The following is a 23,941-nucleotide window of genomic DNA, read 5'->3' on the forward strand; positions in this document are numbered from 1 at the left end:
CTCTCTTGAGAATTTGAGAAAGAAACTGACCTTATAATGAGTCATTATATTATAATTACGCCTTCCTGCAAAAATATGGGATGTCTATAGTTATTTCTCTAAGAGTTCTGTAACTTTATTCACCCAGTTAGCTTTGAGAAGAAAGAGTGTGTTGTCTGAATTCATGGACTTGTTGACATTTCTTCAGATGAGCCATTGGATAACTTGGCTATGTTGTCACCTACTCATGGAAGGATCCCTTTCACAATAGAAGATCTTAAGTTTGTTTCCATTTACTCTACTGTTTATAAAAGTTTCTAAATATAATTTCAAGTTTATTTCTTGATTATTTAGACCTGGCAAGATTAGTTATGCTGGATTTCATCTTTTCCTTTATTTCAAACATAGGAATATCATGTTAAAAATTTTTAAAGCATTACACGCTTACTGTAAAAACTCAACAATAAATAAGTATATAAAGCCTATTCCCTTAAGACGCATATAGAGCAACTGACTTCTTTTTTGTTTCCAATAAAATCTGTTTTAATATGTTTCTTTATATGCAAATCTACGTCACATCAGCTTGTTATATAATCTTTTTATTTTTTATTTTTTTTTGAGGAAGATTAGCCCTGAGCTAACATCTGTGCCCATCTTCCTCTACTTTATATGTGGGACGCCAACCACGGCATGGCTTGACAAGCAGTGTATAGGTCTACACCTGGGATCTGAACAGGCAAACCCCGGGCTGCCAAAGTGGAATGTGCAAACTTAACAGCTGCACCACCGGGCTGGCCCCTGGTTATATAATCTTGTTAGATTATTGCCAACCTACATTCCCATCCCAAAAGATTAGGTTCATTGTCATCATATTTATATTTTCTACTTAAGCTTTTTTAGTCTTCTAAATTTATCATTGCCTCCCAATTTGGCTATCATTCACAACATTATTGAGAATTAGGAGCTTTTACGTAAGTCCTTCATGATCTACTATTTAGGCTAATTTTTCTTAATGACTTCTGATGAGTAGATATCACTTCAGATGTATTAAAGGTTCTCATTCCCGTTTTATTTGTGTGTTTCCAGTATCTTTGGAGGAGAATTCTGTAAGCACTGAGGCTGCACAAATCTTTTACATTTTGTAAGTTTTGCATTGACCTGACTCATATATATATTTTCCCTTTCAGGCTCCCTTGCATTCTTCCATTAATTTTAATAGATTAAGAGTAAATAGGTATTATGCTATAGCAATTGCTAATTTTATTCCTTAAACATGTTTCTATGAAAATCAAACCCAGAATAAAAAGAATAATTTATTTGTTTCGATGCATATTCTTGTGCCTCTATCTATACAGTGTGCATGTATTTTTTATTTTCTGCGTGTGGATAATTCTCTTTCTGTGCATCACACTGTCTGTTGCCCAATGACTACCAGATAATGTAAATTATTATTGACCTCAATACAATTATTATTATATCAAATTATTATTGACCCAATATATCTGTTGGGCAAATAAATGATGCGGATTATCCATATCATTACTTTTAATCATTGATATAAAGTATTAAGATTGTAGAAAAATTTACTAAGTTGAATTCAGTTCTATTGCTCAGTTTCCTTTTAATTTGCCTTTATTTAGTACCCAATTCTGTGTATAGAAGTTTGTATTTGAGTGATTTAAAAATGTTTAAATAGATATTAAATGCAGTGGATTTTATGTCCCAAATGTTCATGGCGTAATTCCTACAAGTTTAATTTAAATTATATTTAACAATGTAAAGGCATAGATTAAACTAAATTTTTATATAGTCATAAGGCATGACTCTTACTATCTTGGATTCTTATTTTAATTAAGTAAACTATTACTACTTGAAAAATTCTACTCTGAGAAATAGTAATAGACTGTTAATTGGTTTGATGTGTCTTGTGGGTCACATTTAAATTTTACAGTGTGATGTTAGTGAGTCTAGAATTCTAAGACAGGACTTAGTAGTGACCTTTTAAAGACAGAACTCCCGTAGACAGATAATTTACTCCATGACAACATGTTTATCAGATAGAGCTGCCAGTGGCATTGGAAATCAGGTAAGAATGTGGAAACCAAACCCATTCTTTTTCATTACTGAAAGCAGCTCAACTAGATTCCTCCCAGATGGTGGGTCTGTAATCAGTTTCATGTAGAGAAGATACTGTATGGTACATCTGTTATTCTCTTATGAATAAGGTGCTTAATTTTGACTTGGAATTTTTATTATTGCTGCAGAACATCATTGTCTACCAAATTCTATTTCTATATTCATTGGCATTTGGTTAAGTAAAGCCTATAAACTCGAGAATTGCTCACTAAATGTGACAAAGGGTAGAAAGATCCCAAAATCACTTTGGATTTGGAAGTGTGATATTCTAAAAGGAACTTCAGTAGGTCATGCAGAAAGCTTATTTAGTGTTACTGTTATCAGAGGCTGCTTGTACAGGCTCACTCCCTCAAGTGGGTGTCACACCTTGAGATTACTGTAAATGTAAGCTGTCAAGCTCTCAGTCCTTACCTAAAATACTCAAATGAATTCTATGTCTGTTTTCTTCTGGGTATTTTGTTGTTTGTAAATATTTCTATATATAATTTTTAAAACTGAATATTAATTAACAAGTTTCCTATGACAAAAACTCAGTGTCAGAAACTTATCTTAAGACAGTTTAAAAAATAGGCACAGAAAGGGGCTGGCCCCGTGGCCGAGCGGTTAAGTTCGCGCGCTCCGCTGCAGGCGGCCCAGTGTTTCGTTGGTTCGAATCCTGGGCGCGGACATGACACTGCTCGTCGAACCACGCTGAGGCAGCGTCCCACATGCCACAACTAGAAGAACCCACAACAAAGAATACACAACTATGTACCGGGGGGCTTTGGGGAGAAAAAGGAAAAAATAAAATCTTTAAAAAAAAAAAAAAAAAAATAGGCACAGAAAAATAATTTGGAGAAGAAACTTATTTATAACTTCCTTTATTAAATTCTTGTGTTCTTGCTTTCCTCTATAGCTAAAGAAATAAAATTTTAATGGAAATAGAGTATAATTTACATGGTCTATCTCAGCAAACAAGGCTGTTCTTTAAGAAAGATTTTTAATAAAATAGGAAGCCAAATCTTTTCTTCTTATCCTGGAGAGAAGATAGCATAGTAATTAAGAAGACAAAATGAGAGCCATGCTACCAGGTTCAAATCTGATTTCTTTGTGTTCCAGTTTCCTCTGCTCTAAAGTGGGGGCAGTAACAATTCCCACCTCTCAGGGTAGTTGTGAGGACTAAATAAGTTAATATTTATATAATATGTAGAACAATGCCTAGTATTTGGTAAATGCGACATAAATATTGGGTATTTTTTTTATTACATGTTGTATAGCTCATATACCTGTTATCTATTGTAATTATCAGAAGTTTCCTACAATAGTAGAATTTCCTTTCTGCTGAGACCAGCTAGGCAGCCAGCTGAAGGGCGGACGGAATTAATAGACAGGACACAATCTATATTATTCAATGGGACAGGGGACCATCAGCCTCAAGGACTGAGATGAGGTCCCTTGGATCGCCACATATTTATTTGCGGGTAAAGAATCACAAGGAATTACAATAGCAGAAACTCATGCCTGCAGGGACACGCAGGCCAGAGTCCAAAGGTTCTATTCTTCATCCCCTGAAGCACACCAGCCCATCCCAGGTCATTCCCTTGGGGAGTATCTTAAGGGCAATCAGCAAGGTATGCAGGCAGCGTTCTGTTCCTGCAAGGGCCCAGCGTTCCTAAGCCCCTTGCCTTCATGCCCGATAACATATTCCCCTCCGGCCTGAGAGTCCAAAGCACAAGCAATCTGGTATAATGATTATAAGAATCAGCAGATCACATATCCCCTCAGTCACCCATTTGGAATTTATTTTTCCTTAGTCTTAAAGCCTAGCAAGAATGCTGCTATGATTTCCTGCAGCATTTCCTGCTACTTAAAAATATAATTAAGAACTTTTATACTCTCGACATTTGAAAAGTCATGTTACAAAGTGAGAGTGCTGCTTGCATTGTAAGCGCGTAAAGTTTTCCCATCACCTCATTCTTCCCTTCATTTCTTAGAGGAAAAAAATAGATACCTGTTGTGTATATCCCCCTTATACTTAATATACATATCTTTGATAAATTTGTAAGTCAGTCTACTCTTGTGTGTATGAATAGAGGATAGCTATAGAAAGATTACTTAACTTATATATGCTTTCCTGTAACATTATTGTAGAATATATGACATTTCTAGGAAATTAGATAGGTTTTGGCTACCTTGGGAAATAGATGTTGAGCCTGAAAAGCATTCCCTTTTTTAGATCATTTATATTTGGAAATAATAATGAATTGTGTTTTCTTATCTGAAATGTCATTACCACCAAAGCTGCATATATCTCTTGAGTTGGTTTTATCCTAACAAAACAAATATGAGGAAAGTTTAATAATAAACCTTCATTAACTTTCCATTTATAACTGAATTTTTCCTCAATTATAATTCATTTCTCATTAATTTGTTTAATAGAAAATGGACTCACAATAGTACATAGATGAGGGAAGGAGGTTAATTAGCTTGATGATGTATTAACACAAATAGGTATTTTATTACCCAACATTTTTTAATACTTCTGAATTCAAGAATTTGTAATAAAAATTTGTTATTGTTATGTAATACATCTGTAAAAATATCAAGGCATTGAAGAATTCTGAAGTGGTTAGGAGGCACTAGGTCATTATTAAGTTTTGTGAGTTTTGTTTCTGCATTAAGAGTAAGGTCTTAACAATTGGTAATAACCAGAAGTCCCCATTTCCTAACTATCTGGATAATAAAAAAATTGGCATAAGGATTTAAGTGTTTGATAAATTGTTTTTCTTTTCCTTTTTTAGTGGATTAAACAGACAGACCTCCAAGGAGGGTGGAGGGAAAAGTGTAATGGAGATCATATTGCAGCCATGATAAAGACGAAGTTTAGGGGAAAAATTGGGGAAATAGTAACAAGAAATTCAATAAATTGAAGAAAACCATTAAAGAATATCTCTTAAAGTTCTTTTTTGTGAGAAGAAATTCAAGTAGTCTTTTACCCTTGTTTTACAGAAAAAGTTATCAAAGTCTTGACCAGTTATCAGCTGAAGTTAGCCTTTCTCAGACTTCACTGGATCCAAGTCAGTCACATGAAGGAGATGGAAAACAAGACACATTAAATTTAATCAGTGAAGGTAAGAAAAAAATCTATTTGAAAATTACTTTTTCCTGCACTATCTATACTTTGGTTGCAGAAGATTGCTGAAGAATAAGTGACATTTCTATAAAGCATGCTAGGAATTAAGCTGCCATTATGATTAAAAATGGCCTGCTCTTGTTTTCTTTTTTTGTATCATATATCTGTGGCTAACCTTCTGAAAGGATTGTCTGTAATTTTTACCATTATTTCCTCACTTCCTGTACTCTATTTTACTCACTGTGATTTGGCTTTTGTGTTTCTGCCACTTACTAAAATGACTTTTATCAAGGTGATCAACCACTGCCACATTGCTGAAGTCAGCTCTCTGTCTTCATGCCATTAAATGTCTCAGCAGCTTTTTGGTACAACTGACCACTTCCTCATTCTTGAGTCACTTTTGGAACTTCATTTATTGAGTGTTCTGAAAAACTTGGAGAATAAACATGAAAGAGTTTTTTAGTTTTTTTTTTTAATTTTTTTTTTTTAAAGATTGGCACCTGAGCTAACAACTGTTGCCAATCTTTTTTCTTTTCCTTCTGCTTTTTCTCCCCCAAATCCTCCCAGTAAATAGTTGTATATTTTTTAGTTGTGGGTCCTTCTAGGTGTGGCATGTGGGACACCGCCTCACCGTGGCCTGGCAGTGGTGCCATGTCCGCGCCCAGGATCCGAACTGGCAAAACCCTGGGCCGCCAAAGCGGAGCGCACGAACTCAACCACTCGGCCACAGGGCCAGCCCCTGAAAGAGTTTTATTTTTTCCTGTTACCTGTTCACTGTGCTCTATCAACCCGTTTCCATGGGTTGCATCTTCCTGAACATCTTGGTCTAATTCCATAACTTTTCAGGCCACTTTCAATTATCATATTTCAGTTTCTAAAACTCAACGTATTCATTTTTATATGTCAGTAGCTTAGTTGGTTCAAAGTTCTTTTCTTTCCTACCCTCAGCATAGGCTAGAGCTGTGACTCCAGCACTTTGGTTTGGACAAGTGGTGCTGGTATGATATGGTGCTCACATCTTTTATATCTCCTTCTTCCCAGCTCTACATCTGCTTATGTGTGTGAGGGCTATTTTGGAAAAGACAGACAATTCCTTACCTCAGGGGAACCTGCATTCCCCTATGCCTCCAATTTCTCCCCTTTCTTCTCCATTGTAGTAAAGGGCACCACCATAGGCATTATCCTAGATTCTGCTCTTTCCTCTTAAAAAAAACCCGCAAGTCAATTTATTAGCAAGTCCTGTCAGCTCCCCATACAAAACATGCTATCTACATTGACTCATCTTCTTCATTACTACAACCCTAGTTTAAGCCACCTGGAGCAAGCCTCTTGCATGGACTACTGCCTCAGCTTTTTCATTGCTCTTTCATCTCTCATTCTTGCCCCCTCACAGTCTATTCACCATACAGTAATCAGTGATCTTTGAAAACATAAATCAAAAAATATTATACTGTCACCTAAAATTCTCCAGTAGTTCTCAATGACAATCAAAATAAAATCCAAACTGCTTATCATGGCCTCCTACATGATCTTGTCCTTGCCATCTTCTGCCTCATTTTATACCATTCATTTGCTTGTTCTTGACACCCCAGCAAACTGACCTCCTAGCTGATCCTTCAAGCTGGTTCCTGCCTCAACTATCTTTGCACCTGCTTTTCTCCTAAAACTTCTTTTCTTTTTGGTGAGGAAGATTGGCTCTGAGCTAACATCTGTGCCACTCTTCCTCTATTTTGTATATGGGACGCTGCCACAGCTTGGCTTATGAGTGGTGTGTAGGTCCATGCCCAGGATCCAAACCCACGAACCCCAGGCTGCCAAAGTGGAGCACACAAACTTAACTGCTACGCCAGTGGGCTGGCCCCTAAAACTTCTTTCTTAAGGTCTTTGTATGGTAATCTCTTTGTCAGGGCTCTTTTCAAATATCATATCTTCAAAAAAGATTTTATTGTCTGCCATACCTTAAGTAACCACTCCCATCTCCATATCCACCCCATCCCAGGCACTCTATCATACTGCCATACGTTATATTATGATTCTTGTCTATAACGCCTCACTAAAAGGTAAGCTTCATAAGGGTAAGGAATCTTATCTGTATTTTTCACCAGCATATTACTAGAGTCTGACACATAATAGACAGCTATTAAATATTTGTTGATAGAATAAGTATATATAATGAACAAGTGTTATAAAATGTGAGGAACAAGGTATGGGTAGTATAAAGTAAAAATTCAATTAACCAGAAGGAAATTGTGTTAAGCTGAATTTTCTGCTTCTTTTAAGATGGTTGTTCTCAGAGGGCTTTAGTCTATCTTACTAGTTTAGTAAGTAGTGTGTATTGACTACAAATTAATCTTTCTTGATGAGGTGGATAATGAAGATAACATATTAGGGTATCTTAGTGCCACTAATGTAAATGGAAGAGTATAAACTGGATTCATCATCATAATTTAGAATATGTATATTTAAAAAACTTATCCATACTATCAGTGGATTTATTTGTGATGACTCTTCATGTAAAAGACACATTTATTTAGGATTTTTAATCTAACTTCTACTTATGGGCATTTTAATAGCAAGAGGAGAAGATTAATAATGAATATTTTTACACTGTAAAAACAAATATAGAAGAGGAGGGAGGGATGAATAGGTGGAGCATACAGAATTTTTAGGGCATTGAAACTACTCTGTATGATACTAAAATGGTAGATACGTGTTTTTATAAATTTTTCCAACTCATAGAATGTGCAACACCAAGAGTGAACCCTAATATAAACTATGGACTCTGGGTTATAATGATGTGTCAGTGTAGGTTCATCAGTTGTAACAAATGTACCACTCTGGTAGGGGATGTTGATAATGGGGAGGCTATGCATGTGTGGGGATAAGGGATATATGGAAAATCTCTGTAATTTAATGCTCAGCTTTGCTGTGAATCTAAAATTACTCTAAAAAATAAAGTCTATATATTTTTTTAACTTTTTTATTGAGATTATGATAGTTTACAACCTTGTGAAATTTCAGTTGTACATTACTGTTTGTCAGTTGTGTTGTAGGTGTACCACTTCACCCTTTATGTGCACCCCCCACCCCCATATCCCTTGGTAACCACTAATCTGTTCTCTTTGTCTACATGTTTAACTTCCACCTATGAGTGGAGTCATACAGAGATTGTCTTTCTCTATCTGGCTTATTTCACTTAACATAATACCCTCAAGGTCCATCCATGTTGTTGTGAATGGGACAATTTTATCCTTTTTTATGGCTGAGTAGTATTCCTTTGTATATATATACCATATCTTCTTTATCCACTCATCAGTTGATGGGCACTTAGGTTGCTTCCACATCTTGGCTATTGTAAATAATGCTGCAATGAACATTGGGGTGCATGGGACTTTTGGAATTGCTGACTTCAAGCTCTTTGGATAGATACCCAGTACTGGGATGGCTGGATCATATGGTATTTCTATTTTTAATTTTTTGAGGAATCTCCATACTGTTTTCCATAGTGGCTGCACCAGTCTGCATTCCCACCAGCAGTGTATAAGGGTTCCTTTTTCTCCACAACCTCTCCAACATTTGTTACTTTTTGTTTTGGTTATTTTTGCCATTCTAACAGGTGTAAGGTGATATCTTAGTGTAGTTTTGATTTGCATTTCCCTGATGATCAGTGGTGATGAACATCCTTTCATGTGCCTATTGGCCATCTGTATATCTTCTTTGGAGAAATGTCCTTTCATGTCCCCTGCCCATTTTTTGATTGGGTTGTTTGATTTTTTGTTGTTGAATTGTGTGAGTTCTTTATATATTATGGATATTAAGCCTTTGTCGGATGTATGACTTGCAAATATTTTTTCCCAGTTAGTGGGTTGTTTTTTTGTTTCAATCCTGTTTTCCTTTGCCTTGAAGAAGCTCTTTAGTCTGATGAAGTCCCATTTGTTTATTCTTTCTGTTGTTTCCCTTGTCTGAGAAGACATGGTGTCTGAAATATACATTTTTTTTAAAGCATTGGCTTTAAGATTTTAAGGTTAAATAACAGATTAAATATTACTTACAGAATTTCCATACCCAAATACCTAATAAAATGATCATAAAAAGAGTAAATGTTAGCCAAAAACTTCACCAGTTGAAACCCAATGACAAAAGGGCTATAACATATAGTTAGAATTGTGTAAAATAAAATATTTTAAAAATTGAAGGACATACATCCTTTCCACCTGCAGTGTCCTTTCCCCCCAAAAGCCATACAATAAGGAAACCATATTTTGAAATACTGATACAAGAGGGTGCCCTTGAATTAAAAATTTCATAAATAACCAAAATCAGTTAGCCCTCTCCACAGAAATCCTGAGGAGCAAACACTCCATCCATACAAAATTACTATTTAAAAAAATCACATCAATTGAGAAAAAGAGTTCAGCTGATGAAACCTTCCCCTAGAAAAACAGTAGTGTAGCAGGAAAAAACTGTAATATAGCCATATAATTTTATTAAATATCCTCAAACAAGCATTTAGAAATATGATAAAAGATTTTAAATCAGAAATCAGGGCAAGCCAGATGGTGCCACAGTTAAGTTCACACCTTCTGCTTTGGCGGCCTGGGGTTCACCGGTTCGGATCCCAGGTGCAGACCTACACACCACTTGTCAAGCCATGCTGTGGCAGGCATCCCACATATAAAGCAGAGGAAGATGGGTACGGATTTTAGCTCAGGGCTAATCTTCCTCAAAAAAAAAAGAAATAAAAAACTAAGAGTAGAAGTGTTCCAGAAACAGGAAGAAATGATCTGACAGTTGATTAAACTCTAAAAGAAATGGAAGAAAATGACAAAATTATATCAGAAGTAAATATTAAATTATAAAGAAGAATAGATTTGAGTGCAGACTTAATGTATAACAGCAGGAAAACACCAAAAGAATGAAAATGAGATAAAGAAAAAAGTAAAAGGAATTAGTAAGTGGTTGAATTGGAAGTCAAGCAAAGAAAATGGAATTTATGTATCAGTGGAATCATTGAAGAAGATAAAACAATGGAGCCGAACTAGTATTGAAATCTGTAATCCAAGAAAAATGTCTGGAAATAAGACTTAAATCTACAAATTGATAGGGCTAACCAATACCAGAAAAAATTAACCTGTAATAAGCAACTCCAAGAATAGTCTACTAAATTATTAGACATTAACAATAAAAAAAAACATATTCAGGGCTTCTAGGCAAAAAGATCAAATAACTTACAAGGGGAAGAGAATGAGACTAGCAGTATACTTCTTTAGTTTTACAAAGGTAACAACTAGAACAAAACTAAAAACCTTCCTAAATAACACGTAATTAAAACAAAAAGTAAAGAAAACTTGTCATCATGTAGAAAAAGAAATACGGCAAATATAACAACAACAAAATAATCTTGCAGTTGAGAGAACACCAAAATAAATTTACAAAATAAAATGGCAAAGAAAACATATGTAGAGAATGAAATATAGTAAATATAACATACACATAATAACTATAATGAAATTATAAGTTATTCAGAATGGCTAAAAATAAAGGAATAGACAAAAGTATGTATCAGGCGAATGAAAACACTAAGAAAGCAGAGATAACAAACCTGGTATCAGACTAATAGAATTTAAATCAAAACACATTAAACATCACAAAGAAGGATATGGTTTAATGGTGAAAGCTGCAATTAAGATATAACTGTTAGGATTATGTATCAAATAATGGCATCCACCTAAATAGGAGATAAAAGGAGATAAAGATAGAAACCCAGTGACAATAGGAGACTTTAACATACTATTCTCAGTATAAGACAAATCAAATGGACAAAAAATAAGTAAGGATATAAAAGACGTAGACAACGAAGTCAATAAGGTAGACCTAATGGCTGTATGGAACTTTACACTTGTTAACAGATGTACACCTTTTTCTTTCTTAAGTGCAGATGAAACAGGCACAAAAATGATCATGTAATATATATGATCATAAAGAAAACAGTAAATTCATAAAGTAGAAGTATTACAGACAGTACTCTGATCACAATGCAAAAAGAATAGTAGAAATTACTGATAATTTTTTGTTCAAGGGGGCTCTTTCACCTGGGAATAAATAAACCTTCTATTAAACAACTCTTGGGTGAAAGAAATATAAGCTGAAATTATGAATTTTTAATGAATTGACAATAAAACTCTGCATAGCAGAATTTGTGAGCTTTATTTAAAGCAATAATCAGAGGAAAGTTCATAATTTTTATATACTTTCATCATTAAAAATGAAAGAAACTAAATGGTTTCCCAGCCCAAAAGCTAGAAAAACAACAACAAAGGAAATAAAAAGTACATGGAAGAAAATAATAAAGATAAAACCAGAAATTAATGAGATAGAGAATAGAAAAAGAGATCTAATTAATAAATCAAAAAACCTATTTTTTTAATTAACAAATTAGAGACCTAGCAAATTTAATCACAAAAGAAGAAAGAATAAACAAAAACATAGGGAATAAGTATAACTTGAGAAATACAGTATGAAAAATAGAAAGAAAATTATAGACCAGTATCACTTTACAGATATTGATCTCGTTGAGGAGGAAGACGTTTCCTCTACCCACTCTAAGTCCTTCTGGCTGGGCTACAAATTAAATTCACATGAGACAGAGTAACAGGAGAAAATTAAACAAAGCTTTATAATGTATACATGGGAGAGGCTCAGGAAAACTGAGCAACTTGTCAAAATGGCGAGATTCTCCTCTTAAATATCATCTTCAGCTACAAAGGAGGATGTTCCGGGTGTGGGGAGTCAGTCATGGGAGATTACCAGAAAAGTACAGTAAACAAGAGTAAGGTTACTATGCAGATTTAAGTCTTTGCCTTCCACATTGATAAGGAGTTTTTAGAGATAAGGTCATCCCCCTTCTTCCTGGTGCAGAGAGGGATACATCTTTACAGATGGAGATTTCCCTTACAAATGTAAATGTCTCTTACAAATGGTAACTTCTACTTTTCAGAATTTCTCTCATGTCTGCAGTTTTTAAAAGTAACCAGACCAAAATAATCCTCATGCCAAAGAGACATATCTTGGGGTGGCCAATTCCAACCCCCCACAATATAAAGGTTCTAAATAATATATTAGTAAACAGAATCTAGCAAAACATAAAGAAATGATACACCATGACCAGGTGGATTTAATCCAGAGTGTAAGGTTGATTTAATCTTAGGAAATCCATTAATATAGTACACCATATTAATAGATCTAAGATAGAAAAGGTTACCTCCACAGATGTCAGAAAGCCTTGGACAAAATTCAACACTTGTGTGATACAAACATTCAAGAAAAAAAGAACTGAATAAGAGTTCTTTTACATGAGTATGTATGTCTTTTTCTAAAGCCAGCATCTTATTTATGAGGAAATACTAAAATACCCATTGTTTCTACCACTATTTAACATTATAATGGAGGTAACAGCTAACGCATTTAAAGAAGAAACTTCTAGAGACATGAGAATTGGATTTTTGCAGATGATGTGATGAACCTGAAAAACACAGAGAAATAATAATACTGAAGACAATAAAAATAGTCTTGCAAAGTAGCACGATATAGAATTATCATACAGAAATCAGTAGCCGTCACATGTACAAAAACCAATGAGTGACTCTATCAGTAGGGGGTAAAAACAATTTAAATAGCAATAGAGATGATAAAATATTTAGAGTTTGCATATTTCTTGTTAAATTTATTCCTTAATGAGGAAAGCTGTAAACCATTCTTAAGAGACACAAAGGTAGTCTCAAGCAAATGGAGAGAAATACCTTGCTTTCCCTAAATTAATGTAAAGTTAACACAGTCCTACATATGCTTTTATTTTCTAATCCAGCAATCACACATCTAGGAATTTACTCTGAAGATACACTTAAGCAGTACAAAAATATATATGCACCAGGTTATTCTGCTCACTTAGTATTCATTCATATTTGGCACTTTTCCCTAAATGCTTATCACATTTTAGGGAATTTCTCTACCTACACCCTTTTTAAAATTTAACTTTTTATTTTGAGTTAATTACAGATTTACATGCAGGTTTAATAAATAATACGGAGAGATCGCTGCACCCTTTACCTACCCAGTTTCCCCCCGTGGTAACATCTTACAAAATTGTAGTACAATATCACATCCATGAAATTGACAATACAATCCATTGGTTTCATTCAGATATACATTTACTCATTAGTGTGTGTTTTTAGTTCTACTGAGTTTTATCACAAGTGTAGGTTCGTGTATACAGCACCACAGTCAAGATACAGAACAGTTCCATCACCACAAGGATCCCTTGTTCTGCCCTTTTGTAACCATACCCACCTCCTTCCCAGCCTTGCCCTGTCTGTGCCTCTTCCTTATGGCAAACACTAGGGGCTGGCCTGGTGGCATAGCAGTTAAGTTCACACTCTCTGCTTTGGGGGCCTGGGGTTCACTGGTTCAGATCGCAGGTGCGGACCTAGCACTGCTCATTAAGCCATGCTGTGGCAGGCATCCCACATATAAAATAGAGGAAGATGGGCATGTATGTCAGCTCAGGGCCAATCTTCCTCAGCAAAAAGGAGGATTGGTGGCAGATGCTAGCTCAGGGCTAATCTTCCTTAAAAAGAAAAGTGAATTCTGAGTGACATCGGTGACATGGCGGGGTGAGCTCATCCAGGACTCTCTCCCCTCCAAACTACAACCAAAAGCATCAACTGCTTTCCAGCCAAAAAGAATAAATCCTAATAACAGAAATCAGAGACCAACAGCAGCCAAACAATGGAGGGCGGAGAGGCTGGAGCCGCCCTTGGAGGAGCTGGAGCGGGGTAAGAGTGAACTTCACTCCCTCCCCTAGAGACTTGGATTGCTGCCGTGGGTGAGGGAAAGAGCGGGAGAAGGGCCACGTGTCTGCGGGATCATTCAGGACTCCCACAAACCCGTGCAGCGGATAGCATCTAACAGGGGACAGCTTTCATGTGGGGGGACCCCATCAAGCCAGGGCCCCAGGAAACCAGAGAGCGAGCACTGAATGGAATCCAGGTCTGCAGGAGAGAGAAAGTGCCCCGCCTCCCCCAACCCACCCTGCGCACTGCCATCGCAGCTGAAGGTGGAGGGCTCAGAACACGCAGCTTTCGACACCCATCTAGTGGCAAGAGGCTGTAACTGCTATTGAATAATAGCATTATGCGCAAAAACCGCTCCTCTACCATCCAGCAATTTATAAAAGCTCCAGGCCAAAAGGAAAATAATAAAAATGCAGAATTATGTCCCAAGAACTTGGAAATAGGTAAACTAAGTGACAATGAATTCAGAGTACCTATCATCAAAAAACTCAATGAGGTAATGGGGAATATAGAGAAACAAGTTAACGAGTTCTGGAGTTACTTCACAAAAGAGATTGAAACTATAAAGAAGAATCAATCAGAAATACTAGAGATGAAAAATACAATGGATCAGATAAAATACGGATTCGCTTAATGCCCATGTGGACACTTTAGAGGAGGAAATTAGCATAATCAAAGATAGACAGGCTGAATGGCTCCAGACAGAGGAAGAAAGAGAACTAAGAATTTAAAAAACCGAAGAAAATCTCCAAGAATTAGCTGACTCAATGAGAAAATGCAACTTAAGAATTATCGGAATTCCTGAGGGCGTGGAAAAGGAAAATGGAGCAGAAAGTGTGCTTAACGAAATTAGAGAAGACAACTTCCCAAATCTAGGGATTGAGAGAGAAATGTGTGTAGAGGAAGCTTTCAGATCTCCTAGATTTGTCAATGTAAAAAGACCTACTGTAAGGCATATAGTAGTAAAAACAGCAAAAATGAATGATGAAGAAAGAATACTCAGGGCAGCAAGGCAGAAGAAAATAACCTACAAGGGAACCCCTATCAGACTTTCAGCGGATTTCTCTACAGACACCTGACAAGCTAGGAGAGAATGGAATGACATATTCGAAACTTTAAAGGATAAAAATCTTCAGCCAAGAATACTCTATCCAGCAAAAATATTCTTCAGATATGAGGGAGAAATTAAATCTTTTCCAGACAAACAAAAGCTAAGGGACTTTGTAGCCACAAGACCGCCACTACGAGAAATCCTCAAGAAGGCTCTCATACCTGAAAAAACAAAAAAAAAGGGAGAAAGGGGTCACAAAGTACAGAGTAGGGAGACAAATAGAATCAGAATAGGATAGCAAATATTCAACTATAGCCATAGGATAAAGGGAAGGAAATCACCAAAGCAAAGACAATCTTATCACTCTAACCACAAACTCACAACACAAGTTGGAATAAGAGATGAAAATAATAATTTAGGAGGGGAGGAGGAAAGGGGGCTGAATCAGTCTAGGCTAAGGAAGTAAGAGACCCCCAGAAAATGGACTATGTTACACACGAAATTCTGAATACAAACTTCAGGGTAGCCACTAAACTAAAAACTTACAGCACAGAGACACAAAACATAAATAAGGAAAAATCTAAGAAACCCAGCATAAGAAAATGCAGAAGTCAATGGGTAGGCTAAAACACACAGAACAAGAAACAAAGGAAACATAGGAAAACAAGAAAATGAGCAACAGAATGACAGCATTAAGCCCTCATGCATCAATAATCACCCTCCATGTAAACGGATTGAACTCTCCAATAAAAAGACACAGAGTGGCAGGGCTGGCCCCGTGGCCGAGTGGTTAAGTTTGCGCACTCTGCAGCAGGCGGCCCAGTGTTTCGTTGGTTCGAATCCTGGGTGCGGACATGGCACTGCTCATCAGACCACGCTGAGGCAGCATCCCACATGCCACAACTAGAAGGACCCACAACAAAGAATACACAACTATGTACCGGGGGGCTTTGGGGAGAAAAAGGAAAAAATAAAGTCTTTTTTTTAAAAAAAAAAAAAGACACAGAGTGGCAAAATAGATTAAAGAACAAGATGCAACAATTTGTTGCCTCCAGGAAACACATCTCAGCTCCAAGGACAAACACAGGTTCAGAGTCAAGGGGTGGAAGACAATACTCCAAGCTAATAGCAAACAAAAGAAAGCAGGTGTTGCAATACTTATATCAGACAAAACAGACTTCAAGATAAGGCAGGTAAAGAGAAACATAAGGGCCAGTATATAATGATCAAAGGGACACTTCATCAAGAAGAAATAACGCTTATAAATATCTATGCACCCAACACAGGAGCACCAAGATTCATAAAGCAACTATTAACAGACCTAAAGGAAGATGTTAAAAACAACACAATAATAGTAGGGGACCTCAACACCCCACTCACATCAATGGACAGATCATCCAGATAGAAAATCAACAAGGAAACAGTGGAGCTAAACGAAAAACTAAAACAGTTGGACTTAATAGACGTATATGGAACACTTCATCCAAAAACAGCAGAATACACATTCTTCTCAAGCGCGCATGGAACATTCTCAAGGACAGACCATATGCTGGGAAATAAGGCAAGCCTCTACAAATTTAAAAAAATTAAAATAATAACAAGCATCTTCTCTGATCATAATGCTATAAAGCTAGAAATTAATTACAAGAAAACAGCTGAGAAAGGCACAAGGATCTGGAGACTAAACAATATGCTATTGAACAAGAAATGGATCACTGAAGAAATTAAAGAAGAAGTCAAAAAATACCTGAAGACAAATGAAAATGGTAACCTGCCATAGCAACTCATATGGGATACAGCAAAAGCTGTATTGAGAGGAAAAGTCATCGCAATACAGACACATCTTAACAAACAAGAAAAATCCCAAATAAGCAATCTTAAACTACACCTAACTGAACTAGAGAAAGAAGAACAAACAAAGCCCAAAGTCAGCAGAAGGAGAGAAATAATAAAAATCAGAGCCGAAATAAATGCTATTGAAACAAAAAAGGCAGTAGAAAGGATCAATGAAACAAAGAGCTGGTTCTTTGACAAGATAAATAAAATTGACAAACCCCTAGCCAGACTTACAAAGAAAAAAAGAGAGAAAGCTCAAATAAACAAAATCAGAAATGAAAGAGGAGAAATAACAACAGACTCTGCAGAAATACAACAGATTATAAGAGAATACTATGAAAAACTATATGCCAACAAAATGGAAACCTAGAGGAAATGGATAAATTCTTGGACTCCTATAATCTCCCACAGCTCACTCAAGAAGAAGCAGACAATTTGAACAGACCAATCACAAGGAAAGAGATTGAAACAGCAATCAAGAGGATCTCAAAGAATAAAACCCCAGGATCAGATGGCTTTCCTGGGGAATTCTACCAAACTTTCAGAGAGGATTTAATACCTATCCTTTTCAAGCTATTCCAACAAATTAGGGAGGATGGAAGACTTCCTAACACATTCTACAAGGCCAGCATCACACTGATACCAAAGCCTGACAAGGACAGCACGAAAAAGGAGAACTACAGGCCAATATCACTGATGAACATAGATGCAAAAATTCTCAACAAAATTTTGGCCACGAGAATTCAGCAATTCATCAAAAGGATCATACATCATAATCAAGTGGGATTCATAGCAGGGACACAGGGATGGTTCAACATCCACAAATCAATCAACATGATACACCACATCAACAAACTGAGGAATAAAAACCACATGATCATCTCAGTAGATGCAGAGAAAGCATTTGACAAGATCCAACAGACATTAATGACAAAACTCGGAACAAAATGGGGATAGAATGGCACTACCTCAACATAATAAAGGCCATACATGACAAACCCACAGCCAACATCATGCTCAATGGGCAAAAACTGAGCGCCATCCCCCTGAAAACAGGAACGAGACAAGGATCCCCTGTATCACCACTCTTATTTAACATAGTACTGGAGATTTTCGCCAGAGCAATTAGGCAAGAAAAAGGAATAAAAGGAATCCAAATAGGGAGGGAAGAAGTGAAACTCTTGCTGTTTGCAGACGACATGATCTTATATGTAGAAAACCCCAAAGAATCCATTGGAAAACTGTTAGAAGTAATCGACAACTACAGCAGAGTTGCAGGGTATGAAATCCATTTACATACATCAGTAGCATTTCTACACTCTAATAACAAACTAACAGAAAAAGAACTCAAGAACACAATACCATTCACAATCGCAACAAAAAGAATAAAATACCTCAGGGTGAATTTAAGGAAGTGAAAGACCTATATGACGAAAACTACAAGGCTTTTCTGAAAGGAATGGATGACAACATAAAGAGATGGAAAGACATTCCATGTACATGGATTGGAAGAATAAACATAGTTAAAATGTCCATTCCACCTAAAGTAATCTACAGACTCAATGTCATCCCAATCAGAATCCCAATGACATTCTTTACAGAAATAGAACAAAGAATCCTAAAATTCATATAGGGCAACAAAAGATCCCGAATTCCTAAAGCAATCCTGAGAAAAAAGAACAAAGCTGGAGGCATCACAATCCCTGACTTCAAAACATACTACAAAGCTACAATAATCAAAACAGCATGGTACTGGTACAAAAACAGGTACACAGATCAATGGAACAGAATTGAAAGCCCAGAAATAAAACCACACATCTCTGGACAGCTAATCTTCGACAGAGGAGCTGAGGTCATACAATGGAGAAAAGAAAGTCTTTTCAACAAATGGTGCTGGGAAAACTGGAAAGCCACATGTAAAAGAATGAAAATTGACTATTCTTTGTCACCATTCACCAAAATAAACTCAAAATGGATCAAAGACCTAAAGGTGAGACCTGAAACCACAAGGCTTCTAGAAGAAAATGTAGGCCGTACACTCTTTGACATCAGTATTAAAAGGATCTTTTCAGACACCATGTCTTCTCAGACAAGCGAAACAATAGAAAGAATAAACAAATGGGACTTCATCAGACTAAAGAGCTTCTTCAAGGCAAAGGAAAACAGGATGGAAACAAAAAAACAAGCCACTAACTGGGAAAAAATATTTGCAAGTCATACATCTGACAAAGGCTTAATATCCATAATATATAAAGAACTCACACAACTCAACAACAAAAAAATGAAACAACCCAATCAAAAAATGAGCACGAGACATGAACAGACATTTCTCCAAAGAAGATATACAGATGGCCAATAGGCACATGAAAAGATGTTCTTCATCCCTGATCATCAGGGAAATGCAAATCAAAACTACACTAAGATATCACCTTATACCCACCCATTAGAATGACAAAAATTAACTAAAACAAATAGTAACAAATGTTGGAGAGGATGTGGAGAAAAAACCCTCATACACTGCTGGTGGGAATACAAACTGGTACAGCCACTATGGAAAACAGTATGGAGATTCCTCAAAAAATTAAAAACAGAACTACCATACGATCCAGCTATCCCACTACTGGGTGTCTATTCAAAGAGCTTGAAGTCAGCAATTCCAAAAGTCCCATGCACCCCAACATTCATTGCAGCATTATTTACAATAGCCAAGATGTGGAAGCAACCTAAGTGCCCATCAACAGTTGACTGGATAAAAAAGATGTGGTATCTATACACAACGGAATACTCCTCAGCCATAAAAAAGGATAAAATCGTCCTATTTGCAACAACATGGATGGACCCTGAGGGTATTATGTTAAGAGAAATAAGCCAGATAGAGAAGGACAATCTCTGTATGACTTCACTCATATGAAAAATTTGAAAATGCAGACGAAGAGAATAGATTAGTGGCTACCAGGGGAAAGGTGGGGTGGGGGGGTGGGCACAAAGGGTGAAGGGATGCTCTTACAACACGTCTGACAAACAATAATGCACAATTGAAATTTCACAACATTGTAACCTATCAACTCAATAAAAATTTTTAAAAAATGAATTCAGTTGTCAAGAACTTCACATTCAGAATTATCTCTTCTGAATCATTTTTTAAATCAAAATTGTCAGTGGTTATGTTTTTTCTCACAATTTCATCCTCTGTGCCAACAGTGGACCATTTCCTAGAACAGTACTCCACTGTTGTAGTTACCAACAAGTACCCTGCAGATTTTTATGCAGACACTTTCCTTATTTGCCTAACTTATAGTTTCATTTTCTTTGTGAATTAAATGCTTCTTGAAGTGTGCTTCTCTTCACTGGCTACAGGAATTCCATGTCAAATTGATGTTTGACATCTTAGAAATCCTGCATGAGGTATGAATCAGTAACACTAATTGCTTGTTGCTTGAAAATTCCTTTGATCTATTCTGAGAATTTCTTCTACCTTCAGTTACATGCTTGGCTTGTGATAAGCAACCCTTTTGCTTATGTCACCAAGCTTCATCTACTTGCAGGGTTTTTCCCTTTCTTAGATATTTCTTTTTTTCACCAACCATTTATTGCGTTGTTTTGCAAGAAAGTATCAATTGCAGTAATTCCTGTAATGGACTGTTTGCTTCAGTAATATGAAATTTACAGCCTACTGTCTCTTCTCATGCTTTTCTATGAACAAACAACTATTAATTTTAAGGGTATTATACTGTAATGTTTTTGAAAACATTTTAAGCAGTATATAAACAGAAGTAACTCAAAGTGATAATATGAATACCTGTGACCACGTTTATGCATGCATATGCAAAAACAACTATGTCACAACTCCGTCTTGGCCAGCTACAACTACAACACACATTGGTTCCAAAAGTTTGAAATTTTATTGCAAAAATGATGATCACCCCTTTTCTTGACCATTGATCACAAAAAGATACCATGGACCTTCCACAACAGCTTAATATAACATTTTCCCTTTATTTATGGGTTTATGATAGTAGCTAAGGAATCTCTTTAGGCATTTCTTAAGATTAGGATAGGGGCTGGCCCAGTGGCGCAGTGGTTAAGTTCGCATGTTCCGCTTCGGCTGCCCGGGGTTCGCCAGTTCCCTGCTTGGCGCCGCTTGGCAAGCCATGCTGTGGTAGGCGTCCCACATATAAAGTAGAGGGAGATGGGCATGGATGTTAGCTCAGGGCCAGTCTTCCTCAGCAAAAAGAGGACTGGCAGCAAATGTTAGTTCAAGGCTGATCTTCCTCAAAAAAAAAAAAAAAAAAAGATTTGGATACATATTTACTGAGTCTCTGTTTCCTCACTGACCCCTTCCCTCTCCACCCCAAACTTCTCTTCCTTAGATTTGCTGATGTCACTATTCACTTATCAATTCTCAGAAGCTAGTGAATCATTCATGGCTCCTCCTACCTAACATTTTGCCTTCATCAAGTCCTGTCAGTTTAACTTTCTAAAGATTTCTAATTGTGTCTCATTCTCTGGATCCCTTCTACTGCTAACCTGGTTCAGGCAACTGCCATAGCCTTCTTACTGGTTTCCCTGCATCCATTTTATTTCTCTCAAAATCATGCTTCACAGAGCCATCAAGTATTTAAAATATAAATTAACCATGTAATTCCCAATGTAAAAGGCTTCAGTGGCTCCCTGCTATATAAGAGTATGACCAAGAATGTAGTCTCTGAATTCAGAAGACTTGATTTCAAGTCACAAAACAAATGTATTATTATGATTACAAGATAATTTCTGGCTTCTTAACATGAAGTCTAAAGTTTTCTGTGGACTTTGCCCATTTCTCTAGTCTCATTTTTTGCTTGTAGCTCCCTGTACCTTGGGTGCTAATTCTTCCCTCTGTGCCTTTGTTCATCCCTTTCTTCAGAGCCTTCTCTGGTTTCTGCCTCCTTGGGTATGCATGTCCACTAGGATTCAGTTCAATGGTAACTTTCTCCCTGAAATTTCCCTAACTTTCCCCAACCCATACCTTCTGATTTGGTTCTGATACTTCTCTTTTGAGCCTCCATGATATCCTTTACTTATTGTTCTCACTACACTTACAGCATGTTATTATAATCTTCTGTTCGTGTTTGTTTCTAGCATATACTAAGTTCCCTATGGGCAAGAAGTGGTTTTCAAATTTATCTTTTTATCACAATGGCCTGGCACATAGAGGACATCCAGTAAATTGTGCTGAATGAATGACTTCTAACTTAACATTTGTAGCAATACCATCTGAAGACTTGAGTCCAGACATTTAAAACAAAACTGATCTTTCTTGCTATAAAACAAAGAGCCGTTTTCTGCTCCTTAAGACTAACTTGTTTCTGATAGGAATTACTCTCCCAGTCATCTGGGCTAGAAAGTTTTGTCAACCATGACAGGTTCTTTCCCCTCATATCAATAAATTGTTTTAAAAATATCATTATTAACTGAGATTTTAACATACTGGTTATTTTTTAATCCATTGTAATTTTGCATGTGTTTATTTATATGCATATATGTTAGCATTAGCTACTGTTGACATCACAACAATATTCAAGAATATTTTGGAATGATCACCTATCATCCTCTACGTTAACAGTTTTGCTTATTTCCTTTTATAAGCATAGTTGCATAGCTGCAATCCCAATGAACATAACCATTTTGGATCCTTCTGCACTTTTTTTCCTTTATTTTTAAATGAAGGCTTGGAATGAAGCCTCTTTTGGCTCCCTTGAGGGCACCACACTGCCCTGCAGGTTCCACATCATCAATATTTTCAGAGGCTGGCGGTGCATCTTTGAAGGGTGGCTTCTAAATAGGTAGATCCCCCGGTGCTGTTATGCGCTACTCAGCTTTGCTGTAGGTTTTATTTCCTTGAGGCACAACTGAGGACTTCATGTACCTTATCTTCTTCCCCTACTCTACCTTTTCGTTTTGGATAATTTCAAACTACAGAAAAGTTGAAAGAACAGAAGAATGAACCACTTGTATATACTTTACCTAGATTCACCAAACACTAACATTTTGCCGCACTTGCTTTATCTGGCTCTTGTTCTTGTGGGCGTGTGCTCCCTCCATTTACTCATATATCCATGTTTTGTTTTCCTCAACCATTTGAAAGTAAATTGCAGATATCCTGACACTTCACCTCTAAATACGTCAGCATGTATCTCCTAGGATATGGATGTTTTCTTAAAATGCCACACCATTATGACTTTCAGGAAATTTATCATCAGTACAATATTACCTGATAATTAGTTGATATTCAGATGTTTCCACTTGTCCAGTAATATCCTTCAAGGTTTTTTTTCTCTTTTTAGGTCTAGGATCTAATCAAGGCTCACACATTGCTTTTAGTTTTCGGTCTCTTTGATATCTTTTCATCTAACAGAGTTACCCCCCAACTTTTCTTTTTCTCTTATATTTATATATTTGAAGAGCCCAAACCAGTTGTTTTGTTAAATGTCCAATAATTTAGATTTGTCTGATTGTTCATTATCATCATATTCATGTTAAACATATTTGGCAAGAATACAACATAAATAATGGATCTTAGTGCATCTCCTTCAGGAGGTCACTGCCTTTTTTGGGCACTGGGAGACCCTTAAAGATGGTTCCTGTGTCCTTTTGATGCTCCAGCAGTCTCTTATAGCTTTCTCACTTTGTGGTAAAACAAGATGTTCTGGGTTACTTTGGTATATTTCATGCCCACACCCACAGTCAGCTATTTCTCCAAGAAGTCGTTTGCTTTTACTATGAAATGATGTTAGAGACCATTAAGCTTCAGGGGTGCCTGTTGCCACTGAATTGGTCATTGTTTCTAGCCCTCTTCAGTGGACAGAATTAGGAATTTTTTAAAAAAGAAAAATATATTTTATAATTCGAATATAAGATTCAAGGTTTCCACATATGTAATTTTATATTTTTCTATCTTATGATGAAAATACTAGTTTCTAATTTATATGAATATACAGT

At 36.4% G+C, this 23,941-nt stretch overlaps 1 protein-coding gene across 6 annotated transcripts in view; it reads left to right on the forward strand.

The window, feature by feature from the left end:
• The window catches only part of RUNDC3B (RUN domain containing 3B), a 144,019-nt gene that overhangs the window by 115,228 nt on the left and 4,850 nt on the right, over positions 1 to 23,941 (forward strand). For 5 of the 6 annotated variants that reach the window (XM_046669432.1, XM_046669435.1, XM_046669436.1 and 2 more), the window contains one exon: positions 5,104 to 5,225. In XM_046669432.1, coding sequence (XP_046525388.1) covers positions 5,104 to 5,225 — 122 coding nt within the window. Of the gene's footprint in view, positions 1 to 5,103; positions 5,230 to 23,941 lie in introns of those variants that run through there. The other variant, XM_046669438.1, reaches the window with a different exon arrangement.

Source organism: Equus quagga, chromosome 8, assembly GCF_021613505.1.
Source record: "Equus quagga isolate Etosha38 chromosome 8, UCLA_HA_Equagga_1.0, whole genome shotgun sequence".
NCBI lineage: Eukaryota > Metazoa > Chordata > Mammalia > Perissodactyla > Equidae > Equus > Equus quagga.